We start from the raw sequence: 16423 nt of genomic DNA, 5'->3' as shown, positions 1-16423 counted from the left end.
AGCGCTGCTGTTTCCGGGCTTGCTCATTATACTCATCCATATTCATTGCACTGCGGACCTGGAAGCAGCAGCATCGGAGACATCAGCACCAGGGACAGCAGTGCTGAGGATAGGTGAGTAAAAAGTTCCTGCTCTCCGTGTGCTATCACGGATAGCACACAGAGAACACACGCATGCCAAAATCATGGCACATGGATAAGGCACACGCACCTTCAACACATCCATTCAAAACATGAATGTTTTACACGGACGTGTGAAAGAGGCCTTACATAGGAACTGTACCCAAAAAAGGTTTTATATTTTGTTATTTGCGATATTTCCAAAAATATTTATTTGCATTGCATGTTAGTAAAAATGGTTATAACAGTTGATATAAGACAGCTTATGAAGTTAAAGGGGTTGTCCCCTATTTTTACATTGATGGCTTATCACTAGGATAGGTCATCAACGTCTGATCAACAGGGGTCCAACATCCAACATCCCTCCGATCAGTTGCTCTCAGTGCCAGTGGGGGCAGCAGGCAGCCGGAAATGCTCAGTTCTGGAGTTGCCTCATCTTCTGATAGGAGCCATGGCCGGATACTGCACATCCGCCTCCTATTGATTTGAATGTGCAGTATCTGACGATCAGCGATCAAGCATGTAAAAGTCCAATATAGGTACTAAGTTAAAAGGAAAAAAATTGTGAAAAAAAAATAAAAAATAATGGATGAAAAAATAAAGGATTAATATTTTGCCACAAAAAATGCTGTTCTATGTAAAAAAGAACATAAATAAAAAGAGTACACGTTTGGTATCGCCACATCCAGAACGATCCAACGATCCAAGTTATACAACTGTACCGCAACACATACGGTGAACAAAGTATATATATGATATATATATATATGAAATAATAATATATATGAAATATATATATATTTAAAATAAAACACTTGAAAATGTAGCTTTTTCATTACACTGACAAACAATAAATGGAGTATAAAGTGATCAACATGTCATAACTAGCATGATGTATTTCCTGTGAGAGGTGACAGAGCTCCTGCACTCACAGGAAAGCAGCATTTCTCCTGATCAGAGCGATGCTGCTCTGATCAGCATAAATGAACAAGCTATCAGACTGTACAGTGATAAAGTTCCCTAGGGGGACTAGTAAAATAAATAAAAAATGTAAAAAAAAAAAAGTTTTAAAAAATATGAACAAAATAAAAAAAACCTAAAACCAAAAATCCCCCCATGCACCCCATTGAAAATTAAACAGTAAGAAAATAAAAAATATACACATATTTGGTATCGCCGCATTCAGAAATGCCCGATCTATCAAAATATAAAACAATTAATCTGATCAGTACATGGCTTGGTGAAAAAAAATTCCAAGCACCAAAATTACATTTTTTGGTTACCACAAAATGTTTTTAAAATGTAATAACAGGCGACCAAACTGTACAAAAATGGTAGCATTAAAAACATGAGCTCAAGATGCAAAAAATAAGTCATCACTGTGCCCCAGATCCCCAAAAATGAGAACGCTATGGGACTTGGAAACTAGCGCCAAAAGCACAATTCTTTGTTTCGACAAAGGTCTGAATTTTTCTTAACCCCTTAGATAAAAGTATACATGTTTGGTATCTACAAACTCATACTGACCTGAGGCATCATAAGGACACCTTAGGTGTACCATACAGTGAACAGGATGAATAAAAGACCCCATAAACAATCATGCAATTGCACTTTTTTTTGGCAATTTACCGCACTTGAATTTTTTTTCCTGTTTTCCAGTTCACTATATGGTAAAACTAGTAGTTTTATTCAAAAGTACAACTCGTTCAGCAAAAAATACAAGCCCTCGTATGGCAACGGAAAAATAAAAAAGTTATAGCTCTTGGAAAAAAGGGAGGAAAAAACGAAAATGAAAAATGGAAAATTAGTATAGTATAGTATAGTATAGAATGGTATGGTATGGTATGGTATAGTATAGTATGATATGATATAGTATATAGTATAGTATTGCATTGCAGTATTTATAGGATAGTATAGTATAGTATGCTATGGTATAGTGTATGGTATGGTATAGTATATAGTATTGCATTGTAGTATTTATAGGATAGTATAGTATGGTATAGTATTGCATTGTAGTATTTATAGGATAGTATAGTATGCTATGGTATAGTGTATTGTATGGTATTGTATATAGTATTGCATTGTAGTATTTATAGGATAGTATAGTATAGTATGCTATGGTATAGTGTATGGTATGGTATAGTATATAGTATTGCATTGTAGTATTTATAGGATAGTATAGTATGCTATGGTATAGTGTATGGTATGGTATAGTATATAGTATTGCATTGTAGTATTTATAGGATAGTATAGTATAGTATGCTATGGTATAGTGTATGGTATGGTATAGTATTGCATTGCAGTATTTATAGGATAGTATAGTATAGTACGCTATGGTATAGTGTATGGTATGGTATAGTATTTAGTATTGCATTGTAGTATTTATAGTATAGTATAGTATGCTATGGTATAGTGTATGGTATGGTATAGTATATAGTATTGCATTGTAGTATTTATAGTATAGTATAGTATAGTATGGTATAGTGTAGTATGGTATGGTATGTTATGGTATAGTATATAGTATTGCATAGTAGTATTTATAGTATAGTATGCTATGGTATAGTGTATGGTATGGTATAGTATATAGTATAGTATTGCATTGTAGTATTTTATAGGATAGTATAATATGGTATAATGTAGTATGGTATGGTATGGTGTAGTTATGTTATGGTATAGTATATAATATTGCATAGAAGTATTTATAGGATAGTATGGTATGGTATAGTATATAGTATTGCATTGTAGTATTTATAGTATAGTATGGTATAGTATAGTATAGTACAGTATGGTATAGTGTAGCATGTTATGGTATGGTATAGTATATAGTATTGCATAGTAGTATTTATAGAATAGTATAGTATGGTATAGTGTAGTATGGTATGGTATAGTATAAGGTATTGCATTGTATATATATATATATAGTATTGCAGTGTAGTATAGCATAGTATAGAATAGTATAGTGTAGTATGCTATGGTATAGTGTAGTATGGCATGGTATATAGTATTGCATTGTAGTATTTATAGCATAGTATAGTGTAATATATTGTATATTATTACCCGGCAATATGTATGGTATAGAATAGTATAGTGTAGTGTAGAATAGTAAGAATAGTATAATGTATTATTGCTCTGTAGTGTTTATACTGTTGTATAGTATCATATACTATATATTGGTGTAGTATGTAGATTGCTACTGGGAACAGTGACACCTGCTGGAGAATAACAACCCAGAGCTCCACCGCAGAATATAACTATCTCCAGCATTATGTGACACAGTACAATATAATTATATTATATATTTTAATTAATAGTTTGCCTTTTACAGACACAGACTGCATCAGAGCATATATAATATATTATATGACATCTGTATCTGTATCTGTAGCTGCAGCTGCCTGAATATATGCCAAATGAGGATAAAAAAAATTCAGATCTTTTAAAAAAATTCTAGCAGGATTTTTTTTTTTGCTTAGACTACTGACAAGTGGAAGTGATTTTTGAGCAGTTGCTGATATAGACGCATAACACTATATGGGATTACTACCGGAAGGGCACAGATTTAGTCCCGTACAGATTTGGATAAGGTCTTACTTTCCGATTCAGTACAACATGCAGAGACAGCGGGGAGAAGGGCGGATTTGGGGAGTGTAGCGGCAGAGTATTGTGAATCAATTAGTCCATTACTGAGTACATCGAGGAGTATTTAAAGATTGGACATCTGGTCAAAGAACAGCGGGCACGTGACGGCCATTTAATAACATTACAAGCACTTTATTCAATAACGCGTGCATAATAGACTGCTTCAGAGTTAATGAAAATATCATCTGAGAACACCCTGACATTTGTCTCTATTGATTTCTATACAGTCCTTTAATTTCTTTTTCTATATATTGCACTTTGTGCAGAATTTAAACTATGAAGTTATTTTTCTAAAATAAAAAAAGAACACAGGCCGGAAATATTTCTGTGGAGATGGAGATCTACAGATATCAGTATAACTAGTATCTGAGTTGCTAACAGATGTATAAAAACTATCTGTTGCCCATAGCAACCAAATACAGGGCAGCTTTCATTTTAACAGAACAGTTTAGAACACGAAAGCGGAGTTCTGATTGGTTGCTATGGGAAACAAACACAGTTTTGATAAAGGAAACCTGTCTCTGATCTAAGGCCTAGATTGAAAGAAAGAACCTATCGGTTACCCATAGTAACCAATCACAGGGCAGCTTTCATTTTAACAGAGCGGTTTAGAACATGAAAGCTGAGTTCTGATTGGTTGCTATGGGCAACAAACAGTTTTGATAAAGGAAGCCTGTCTCTGATCTAACTGAATAGGATAACTGAAGTGAGCACTAATATATATATGAGTGCAAGCCAAAAATACATACTATATATAAGAATAAGGCTGCACATCAAACTTAGATAATGGTATAATGCCTCAAGCATATGGAAAAATATTGGAATATACAATGAAAAATGCTACTTGCTAATTTGAACATGTGAATAATGAATTGCATACCTGCTATGAATATTAGGAAAAAGGAGATATTTAGCAATCGCATTGATCAATGTAACTGAGCCCCAAAACCTCGTCAAGGTATATCTCTATATTGGGGTCCCTAGCTCTGTGACCCTAACTGTGTGTCATCTCATTGCAATTAAAAACTGCTATGGGTGGAGAGGGGTAACTAAGGACTTTCTTATATAGGAGATGGAAAAAACATCCATTTTTTTTTTTTTTTTTTTTTTTCTGAATGTGAACACAGCTCCGCCCCTTTTGGCCATGTTTTTTCCATCTCCTATATAAGAAAGTCCTTAGTTACCCCTCTCCACCCATAGCAGTTTTTAATTGCAATGAGATGACACACAGTTAGGGTCACAGAGCTAGGGACCCCAATATAGAGATATACCTTGACGAGGTTTTGGGGCTCAGTTACATTGATCAATGCGATTGCTAAATATCTCCTTTTTCCTAATATTCATAGCAGGTATGCAATTCATTATTCACATGTTCAAATTAGCAAGTAGCATTTTTCATTGTATATTCCAATATTTTTCCATATGCTTGAGGCATTATACCATTATCTAAGTTTGATGTGCAGCCTTATTCTTATATATAGTATGTATTTTTGGCTTGCACTCATATATATATATTAGTGCTCACTTCAGTTATCCTATTCAGTTATATGCAGTTTTTTTTTTTTTTTTTTCTGAATGTGAACACAGCTCCGCCCCTTTCGGCCATGTTTTTTCCATCTCCTATATAAGAAAGTCCTTAGTTACCCCTCTCCACCCATAGCAGTTTTTAATTGCAATGAGATGACACACAGTTAGGGTCACAGAGCTAGGGACCCCAATATAGAGATATACCTTGACGAGGTTTTGGGGCTCAGTTACATTGATCAATGCGATTGCTAAATATCTCCTTTTTCCTAATATTCATAGCAGGTATGCAATTCATTATTCACATGTTCAAATTAGCAAGTAGCATTTTTCATTGTATATTCCAATATTTTTCCATATGCTTGAGGCATTATACCATTATCTAAGTTTGATGTGCAGCCTTATTCTTATATATAGTATGTATTTTTGGCTTGCACTCATATATATATATTAGTGCTCACTTCAGTTATCCTATTCAGTTATATGCAGTTTTTTTTTTTTTTCTGAATGTGAACACAGCTCCGCCCCTTTCGGCCATGTTTTTTCCATCTCCTATATAAGAAAGTCCTTAGTTACCCCTCTCCACCCATAGCAGTTTTTAATTGCAATGAGATGACACACAGTTAGGGTCACAGAGCTAGGGACCCCAATATAGAGATATACCTTGACGAGGTTTTGGGGCTCAGTTACATTGATCAATGCGATTGCTAAATATCTCCTTTTTCCTAATATTCATAGCAGGTATGCAATTCATTATTCACATGTTCAAATTAGCAAGTAGCATTTTTCATTGTATATTCCAATATTTTTCCATATGCTTGAGACATTATACCATTATCTAAGTTTGATGTGCAGCCTTATTCTTATATATAGTATGTATTTTTGGCTTGCACTCATATATATATATTAGTGCTCACTTCAGTTATCCTATTCAGTTATATGCAGTTTTTTTTTTTTTTTTCTGAATGTGAACACAGCTCCGCCCCTTTCGGCCATGTTTTTTCCATCTCCTATATAAGAAAGTCCTTAGTTACCCCTCTCCACCCATAGCAGTTTTTAATTGCAATGAGATGACACACAGTTAGGGTCACAGAGCTAGGGACCCCAATATAGAGATATACCTTGACGAGGTTTTGGGGCTCAGTTACATTGATCAATGCGATTGCTAAATATCTCCTTTTTCCTAATATTCATGGCAGGTATGCAATTCATTATTCACATGTTCAAATTAGCAAGTAGCATTTTTCATTGTATATTCCAATATTTTTCCATATGCTTGAGGCATTATACCATTATCTAAGTTTGATGTGCAGCCTTATTCTTATGTCTCTGATCTAAGGCCTAGATTGAAAGAAAGAACTATCGGTTGCCCATAGCAACCAATCACAGGGCAGCTTTCATTTTAACAGAGCATGAAAGCTGAGTTCTGATTGGTTGCTATGGACAACAAACACAGTTTTGATACAGGAGGCCTTTCTCAGTCCTAAGCCCTAGATTAATTTAGTTTTTTTGTACACTAGTCTTAATAAAGGGAGTGGAAGAATAAGATTTGCCAAATTCATTAACAGGTGCCAGCCTCTTCATGAATTTGGTGCCACTTCTTAGAACTAGTAGCGTCTGCCTCGCCATAAATTTTACTAGTAAATGTAGTGTCTAACTGATGTTAGGCCCCTTCCACATTGCGTTCTGACCTGCGTTTAGTGGTCCTGTCGGGGCTTCCATCTGAATCCCCCACAAAATGGGTTTCGGATGCATGAACTAATGGGGCTATTGACTATAATGATGCAGACGGAGTCACCGTGTGATCTGTCGTGCACCATTTTTGGGAGTATACTATGTCTGGGTGTCTCTATCACCGGAAAGCGTATACTCTCGAAAATGGTGCACAACAGAGCACACGGTGACTCCATCTGCATCATTATAGTCAATGGTCCCATTGCCACATACGTTCGAAACCCGTTTTTTGGGGGATTCAGACAGAACGCAATGTCAATGTAGGGCTTTAGTCACTATCTGGACTACCCCAATACCAACCAGAATCCCCCGTTTGTGGGTGGAGTTTGTGAAATGATGCCCCTATTAGACCCCAAACATTTGTTGAGGCTGTTTCTGAAAAATCATGACATTTTTAGTAAATTCGGGACAGTTGGCAAGTAAGGGACCCTATAGTGTCTTAAAGGGATATCATATGTGAAATCTAAGAGAATAGTCAAGGATTGCATTTTTTTATGCCAGCCTTCTGCTGAAGAAAAACAAGAAAGCAGCAACATTTTTAACAATTAGAACTCTAAATTTTTGGGGACAACTTCAAAATTTAAAAGAGTTTTCCTCCAGATTACTGGTGCAAACAGTTTGAGGAATTGTCCATTATGTGCCAGGAGATCGGATCCAGACCCAGGGTCTCACTACCTGCATAAGCTGTTACTGAAAACTCAGATTAAAAAAATGTATTCATTTCAAACCACTGTTCACACCCCAACATTATAGATCTATGAATTTGTAATATTTAGGATGTCAGATTTTCCTCAACAAAAAGAAGAATCATCAAAATGGGGTCAAACCAAAAACAAGGACATGAAGGTCCATTAAGTAGCGTGGGCACAGCTTCTACGCTAGAGCGGTGAGCAATACAACCTCAGTAGATAAAAAAGCACCCAAATGTATGAGTAAAAACAAAGAAGAGACACAAAACAGTTCCAAAACCCACTTGAAGAAGCGAAAACTAAACACTCAAAATATGCATTTCTATGTATTTAGTCTTTTGAGCATTTTTTAATCCCTCCAAGTTTCCAAAGATAAGCAGTTAACAGAAGTGAGCGATACATTCTTCAGATGTTCTCCACTCTGAAGATGCTCTATATACTTTATAATAGAAGTCAACTGGAAGACTCAAAAGACGGCGGGATTATTTTTGAGTATTTAGCCAGTGTTTTTGCAGAATCAACCACATAGTAGTTTCTTAATTATTGAATGGGGTTTGAAAATTTAAAAAAAAAAAAAAAAGAGAGCAAACAATGCTTGAAAAAAAAACCCCACTAAAAAACCTAGTGTAAGAGCCTGTGGCCACGGTGTGTTTTTTTTTTTTTTGTTTGCACAATGTCAATTGTTGAAACAATTTTCCTGGGTTTTTTTTAGCCCTTCCAGACATTGACTTCATCAAAATAACTGAATGGAAAAAAAGTACCAAAATTGCATTCATTTTTTGGTGCGTTTTTCTGCCAGAAGGTGCAGATTTGATGCAGAAAACTTCTACAGCGTGTGCACATACGCAAAGAAAGCACTCGGTAACATTGAACTAAAAACACTAAAAAGACGTTTCGGTAAAGAAACCCTAGTGTTGTCCGAATCGTCTTCATTTTGAAGAATTCAGCCGTTTTGCCTGCCTGAAAAGGGATGTTCTGTGCACACATCTCACCACATTCAATGGAAAAAATTTGGGTGGATATTTGGTGCCTTAATGGGTAAAGATAGCAATGGGAAAAAAATAGCTTGTTACTTAATAGCAGAGATTCCTCAGGAAAATCAGAGAGTAAGCCCAATTAATGGGGCTAATTCTCATGCAAATCTGAAGCATGACCCACAGCAAATCAGTGGTAGAGTATCAGCCTCGATTTCTGCCACTAAAATACATTATGGCCTTTATGGCAAGGTGTGAACATAGCTTCAGAGCTGTAGCAATTGCCTGTATGTTTTTGGGTCACTTCACTCTCTAACATAGAAGGGAATACCATCCCTATAAGAAATCTGTGCAGGATGCAACATCACTGTATTTGAAGGAGGTTATTGGCCAATGCAGAGTTCTGTACCAAGGCCTTAAAAAATTGTTGCAAGTATTTCCTTCACCCAAGCGCAACACTTCAATTTGTTCCAACATCCCTTTTTGTAAATATCATGGTGAAGACAGAACGGTTTGGTGGGAAATTCTCTAGTATCCATCACCTATGGCACAAGCCCCACTAGGCCCTTTAGTATATTCTTGAATATTTGAAATATACAAACATGAATACCAATTTACAATGTCTACACATTATAATACAATATACGCTGGTATGAAAAAGTGTTTGCCCTTCCTAATTTCTTAATGTTTTGCATGTTTGTCACGCTTAAATATTCCTGAATTTCTTTGGGTCGCGGCATGATGTTTAGCTTTTGAGGATCTTTTGGTCTACTTCACTTTGTCAGGCAGGTCCTATTTAAGTGATTTCTTGATTAAAAACAGGTGTGTCAATAATCAGGCCTGGGTGTGGCTAGGGAAATTGAACTCAGCTTCCCAAAGATGTGATAAACCATTTAGATTTGGATTTCTTTTTCCCTTAATAATAAAGACCTTCATTTATCAACTGCATTTTGTGTTTCCTTGTGTTTTCTTTGTGTAATCTTTGAATTTTTTTTGATGATCTGAAACATTTATTTGTGACAAACATGCAAAAGAATAAGAACTCAGGAAGGGGGCAACACTTTTGCACACCACTGTAAAGGGTGCTTTACACGCTGCGACATCGCAAGCGATTTTGCGAGCAATAGCACCCGCTCACGTCGTTCGTGCAACATTTGGTGATCGCTGCCGTAGCGAACAATATCGCTACGGCAGCATCACACGAACATACCTGGTCAGCGACGTCGCTGTGACCGCCGAACAATCCCTCCTTCAAGGGGGAGGTGCGTTCGGCGTCACAGCAATGTCACAGCGGCGTCACTAAACGGCCGCCCAATAGCAGAGGAGGGGCGGAGATGAGCGGCCGGAACATGCCGCCCACCTCCTTCCTTCATTGCCGGTGGACGCAGGTAGGATGATGTTCGTCGTTCCTGCGGTGTCACACATAGCGATGTGTGATGCCGCAGGAACGACGAACAACCAGCGGCATGCACCACCAACGATATTATGAAAAGGAGCGACGTGTCAACGATCAACGATTTTTGACGTTTTTGCGATCGTTGATCGTCGCTCCTAGCTGTCACATGCTGCGATGTCACTAACGGTGCCGGATGTGCGTCACTAACACCGTGACCCCGACGATATATCGTTAGCGATGTCGTAGCGTGTAAAGCACCCTTTAGTTCTACATGTAATATCTCAAGGGCGGACATTTAATTGGTGCAGCCTGTGCAGTTACTCAGGGGCCCAAGATGACGGGGGGCCCATTTCTACCTCCAATGTAGGTGGAATTGTGCTTTTTGATGAGCTTTTAGGTTGCAAGGGGCCCTTATATTGGCCTTGCACCGAGACCCTTTTCTGTCAGTGTCCGCCAGTGTAAAATCTACATAGTGAGCACATACTGTATGTGATGTATTGGATCAGTGGGCATTACAGAAGTGTTGGTTCAGTGGGCATGATAGAAACCCACATATTCTTGAGTGAGATCTTTCATATAAAAGCCAGCATTTTTCAACCTAAAAATAGTTTTAAGACTGCAACCACATAAGGGCAGGGTGGGAGATCAATAAACCATTTCCACCAAATGCAACATTAATTTATGAGTCTTTTCTCCTATTCCCAGTAAACATGACAGGTAATACAATGAGCCGGGGGCTGGGGGGAGTCAGCCCGCTGGCTTTGGGTGATCATGTAATAGTGCTTGTGTATGAAATGATGTTGGCTCAGGTTCCAGGCGCCAGACACTTGTCTCTCATCTCTCCCAGCACCCAGCAGTCATATTCACTGATAGAAAGGGCTGTGAAAGGGAAAAGGAGGATAGCTAAATCACTAAATCCAAAGTTATATACATTATATGTGAGACAGGCAATGCTGAAGTAATGTGTTTACTTAATACAATTAACCTTCTGGGGTTTAAAGTAGAACTCTGAATACTTTGTAGCCCCCTCCCCTGAACAAAACTGCAATAGTAAATGTTTTTGGATTCTACGAAAATAACTATAATGGCTGAATAATTATTAAAAACCACAGATTAATAGAAGGATAAACATCATCTTCAGCAGCACAGCAATAAGAGAGTAAGTTCTTTTTCCGAAGATTGGACAAACTGTGAATGCGGAACTTGCTGTAAATATGGGAAGAAGTAACCCAAGAAAATACTATAGATTATTGTACATTTTACTATAAATTATTAATATACAGTATCTCACCTTGGAGTTAAAATGAATCTGTCACCAGGTTTTTGTTCCCCCATCTGACAGCAGCACAGTGTAGAGACAGAGACCCTGATTCCAGCGATGTGTCACTTACTGAGCTGTTTGCTGCCATTTTGAGAAAATCACTGTTTTCTCTGCTGCAGATCTAGCATTTATACACAACTCATGAATATGCTTGACTACCTGGCAGCAGAACAAGTAGTCCAGTAATGGTAATCTCCTGGTGAGTAAAGAGTGATTTTATCAAAACTACACTAAGCAGCTCAGTAAATGACACATCACTAAAATCAGGATCTCTGTCCCTACATTATGCTGCTCTCAGATTAGGTGGCAAAAACCTGATGACAAAGTCCCTTTAAGAAAGATTACATAGTCTTGTTCCTAAGTTTGCAATTTAAGAAATGTCTGCATTTAACAATTCCTTATTATATTTTCAAATACATCATAGATCTGCAAAAATATAGTTTCTTACCCCTTTAAAACTGCAGTATTAAAGTATTACATATTACAATGACACAGCACCAACTGAAATGGATTCACACTAGCTATCCTGTGCAGAAGGCTAGGGATTTCTAGTTTCTTTTTTTTTTTAATTGGGGATGGGGTGTGGCATAAAAGTCAATTAATTATATGTTTTTGGAAGGATGTGGCTATTTTAATATATTCCATTTTATATGCTGTATATATTATACAATGTGTGTGTGTGTGTGTGTGTGTATATATATACACATTATATAGTCTAATATATACATTGACATGTGTGTAAATATATATATATTATATAGTCTAATGTATACATTGACATATATATATACATTTTTTATATCTATCTATATATATATATATATATACACATTATATAGTCTAATGTATACATTGACATATATACATTATATATACACATTATATAGTCTAATGTATACATTGACATATATACATTATATATACACATTATATAGTCTAATGTATACATTGACATATATGCAATTATATATGTTGATTTTTATTGAACTAGCAGTTATTTTTCTATACATTTTTAATTACAGTACATGTAATAGGGCAGAGATATTCATTTGACATCAATGTCACTAGTACTACACTTTCTCATAGGAATGCAGGTAAACTTCACAAAATAAATAACTTGCATTATACTGTATATATATATATATATACATATATATATATATATATACATACATGTATATTTATTTATATTTTATATATATAATTTTTTTTATATAATGTATTTATTTGTATATTACATATAGACTGTGTGTGGGAGACTCCAGGATGATTTGCTGGTACTTTTAGTTCTGCAGGATCATGTTTGCATTATATCATAACCCTAGCATTTGGAGGATAGGTGCAGATAATTGTATGTGATCTCATCATCACTATGATCAGGTTCCTGTATTAGAATATGTGTGAAATTAGAAATGGAACATTAGAAGTTCTTTTCTTACATTATGATTATTTATAGCAATAAATTGTTAATTTGACTTCTTCTTGTTTAACCTTTTAATTCTCCCAATCAGTTTTGTCTAGAAATAGTCATATATAGTATAGTGTGCCCACCTGTGCTGGCAGTGCCCCCTCCCTCATCTATCTCACATCTTTAGTGAAAGCTTACATACACTACTGACCTCATGTAAAACCATCCAGCCTACGACTCATTTCTCCACACAGGTGCATGGGGTTTTACAATGGAATTTCAATTTTTCCGGGGCTGTCTGCAGCTCATGATTGGTGCTTTGGAGCTGGGAATGTCATGCAAATGTAGCCACACCAGCAGGCAGGCTGCAGATCAGTAGGGACTTGTGCTTTGGATAGGGAGGGATGCAGTCTGTGTGTGCAAACTGGAAGAAAAGACACCCCCATTATTAAAAACTACAGTACCCCCTCCTATTTTCCAGCCCCCCTCAGTGCAACTCAATCATCATCATCCTCCTCATCCTCTTCCGTCCTATGTCCTCAGGATGAGCAGCAAAGAAGAGGCCACTAAGTGCCCCCCAAGCACACTCTCCAGCTTCACTATCCAGGCCATCCTGCAGGGCACCACCACCTCTGACCGTGCCAAGACTCACAGCAGCAGAGAGCCCATCATCACATGCAGGGAGCCCAGCCCAAGTGCCTCCTCAGATGAAGAAGAAGAGGACGAAGATGAGGAGGGATGGAGAGATCAGCGCTGCTTCTGCTCTGGATCAGACAACAAGGAGTCAAAGGGTGAAGCCCCCCACACCTGCACTGCCCATAGGTGTCTCAGTGAGTATCTCTTATACCACAGTTGTTCGGGTATTGGGCTGTATTTCTGGTCATGTATTAATCTGTATCCTGTTAGTCTATTTGTACATCTCCTGTATATTACTGGGTTTCTGCACTGGTCACTTTTCCCTCATCCTGAGTCCCAGGACCCTTATACTGGTTGTACATGACAATGCCTGCATCTGGCTCTAATACTGTGGCTTGTACAGATAGTCATAAGAGCACTAAAATACGAAATTAGAATGTCGCAGGCAGCAGCAGTGGAGGTGTCAGAGGCGCATAGAGGCTGGGACCGGGGATGTGTCACCTGTGCAGGAGGACGAGAGAATAGTATACTATCCACGAGAGTCTGCCCAGAGCCATCCATCTCCGCACAGCAGGGCTACAAGGGGGCCTGGACCGGGCATTGGGAGGAAAAACACCAGAGACAATTCAGCCTCTATTACAGGGGAGAACATAGCTCTAAGAAATATCTATCTATCTATCTATCTATCTATCTATCCATTATCTATCTATATATCTATCCTAATGTCTATCTATCTATCTATCTATCCATTATCTATCTATATATCTATCCTAATGTCTATCTATCTATCTATCCATCTATCCACATGTATCTATCTATGTATCTATTTATCGCTCTACTTATTTATCTATCTATCTATCGATCTTAATATCTATCTATCTATCTATCTATCTATCCTAATATCTATCCATCTATCCATTATCTATCTATTTCTCTATCCATCAATCATCTATCTATTCTTCCATTACCTATCTATTTATCCATTATCTATCTATCTATCCCTCTATCCACATGTATCTATCTATGTATCTATTTATCGCTCTACTTATTTATCTATCTATCGATCCTAATATCTATCCATCTATCCATTATCTATCTATTTCTCTATCTATTCATCAATCATCTAACTATTCTTCCATTATCTATCTATTTATCCATTATCTATCTATCTATCTATTCTTCTATTTTCTCTCATCTATCTATCTATCTATCCTTCCATTATCTACATGTATCTATTCATTTATCAATCTATTTATCTATCATCTATCTACCTATCCATTATTTATCTATCATCTATCTTCTATCTCTCTCTCCCTAACTATTCTTCCATTATCTATCTATTTATCCATAATCTATCATCTATCTATCTATCTATCTATCTATCTATCTATCTATCTATCACCCTCTTTTCAGTTGCTAGTTTTGGGGTAAATCCAGTTCTTTCTATAGAAAATTCCACAATACTTCAAATCGTGCCTGCCTACATCCAGTATATAATAGCTCATATGTTCCCTCTGGATGTTAGTGATCTGTGTCATCTTGTAGGTTTGGGTGCCGGATCCCAGCTCTGGTGGCACTGTCTCCAGCAGACTGTGTGGCACGGTGAGTGCTGATGGGGGAGCAGGAGTGACATGTTGGTGATTTCTTGCAGATACTCCAGGACCACACAGCTCAGCGCTCCGGAGCCAGCTGCCCTCTCCCCCTCAGCAGGACTATACAGGGGACAAGGAGAGGCTTTTATCCTCCAGCAGCATACCAGGAGACAGGCAGAGGGATGTGCATGGTGACAGACAGGGCAGTGCCAAGAAGAAGACCAGGACAGTGTTCTCCAGGAGCCAGGTCTACCAGCTGGAGTCCACCTTTGACATGAAGAGGTATCTCAGCAGCTCTGAGAGGGCTTGTCTGGCCTCCAGCCTCCAACTTACAGAGACTCAGGTAAAGACTTGGTTCCAGAACCGTAGGAACAAATGGAAGAGACAGTTATCTGCTGAACTGGAGGCTGCCAACATAGCCCATGCTTCTGCCCAGACTCTGGTGGGCATGCCCTTAGTATTTAGAGACAATTCCGTTCTAAGGGTACCAGTGCCCAGATCTATTGCATTTCCAGCCCCCTTGTACTATTCAGGCAGCAACATGTCCTTACCTCTATATAACCTATACAACAAACTGGAGTACTGACTACTGCCCCCTGTGCCACCCCACCAGTGGAAATACAATAATACACCGTGTGTATGCGCCCACCTTGACTCATCTCCATTATCTGCTGCACCAGATTTCTATGTATGTATCTATGTATTATTTACATAATTTTATTATATATTATTTTTTATTAAAAACCCTCCTTTCCCTTCTCCAGGTGTCTGTATTATTAACGTGTTACATGCCAGTGCGTCTTTTACAGGTATACAGGGGCACAGGGACTATTAACCCCAGGAGTAAAGGATGTTTCCACATATAACAAGAAATATTATTCTGTACAGATTTGTTTCTTTTTTTTTTTTTTTTTTTTTTAAATAACAAACCAAATGTGCATTGCTATTACAGCTTGTGTGCTGAATTCCTGGGGTTAAACCATGAGTTAATGTATATATTTATTATATATTTATTTTTTCAAAATGGGGTTATTTTATAGTAATCCAATTGTGTGTGCCTCCTTTCGTGTATTATATCTATTCATATACTATATGCAAGGTATTTATTTTCAAAGGTTTACTTGCAGTCCTATGTAAAAGTGTGAAAGCAGAGGTAACACTGATATCATATGGTATAAAATATAGCTCTATAGAAATAGCTAAGCTCTGTTACATATTATGAATAAAAAAACAGATAAAAATAAAATATATTTTATTAAAATCAACATGCATTTTTCTAAAAACTAAAATTGCCATAATATATTACATATAAGTATATATATATATATATATATATATATATATATATATAAATATAAATAAAATAAATATATATATATATAATATATATA

At 37.0% G+C, this 16423-nt stretch overlaps 1 protein-coding gene across 1 annotated transcript in view; it reads left to right on the top strand.

Annotated features, from left to right (window-relative positions):
• Window positions 1-15894, top strand: part of HMX2 (H6 family homeobox 2) — a 65458-nt gene extending 49564 nt beyond the window's left edge. Inside the window, exons 2-3 of the mRNA XM_075352267.1 lie at window positions 13348-13634; window positions 15092-15894. Of these exons, the coding sequence (XP_075208382.1) occupies window positions 13348-13634; window positions 15092-15618 (814 nt within the window). The 3' untranslated portion in view covers window positions 15619-15894. The remainder of the gene's footprint in view (window positions 1-13347; window positions 13635-15091) is intronic.
• The last annotated feature ends 529 nt before the right edge of the window (window positions 15895-16423 follow it).

Source organism: Anomaloglossus baeobatrachus, chromosome 5, assembly GCF_048569485.1.
Source record: "Anomaloglossus baeobatrachus isolate aAnoBae1 chromosome 5, aAnoBae1.hap1, whole genome shotgun sequence".
In the NCBI taxonomy this organism is placed as follows: domain Eukaryota; kingdom Metazoa; phylum Chordata; class Amphibia; order Anura; family Aromobatidae; genus Anomaloglossus; species Anomaloglossus baeobatrachus.
Note: the sequence above shows the minus strand (reverse complement) of the source record. Positions and strands in the feature narration are given on the sequence as shown.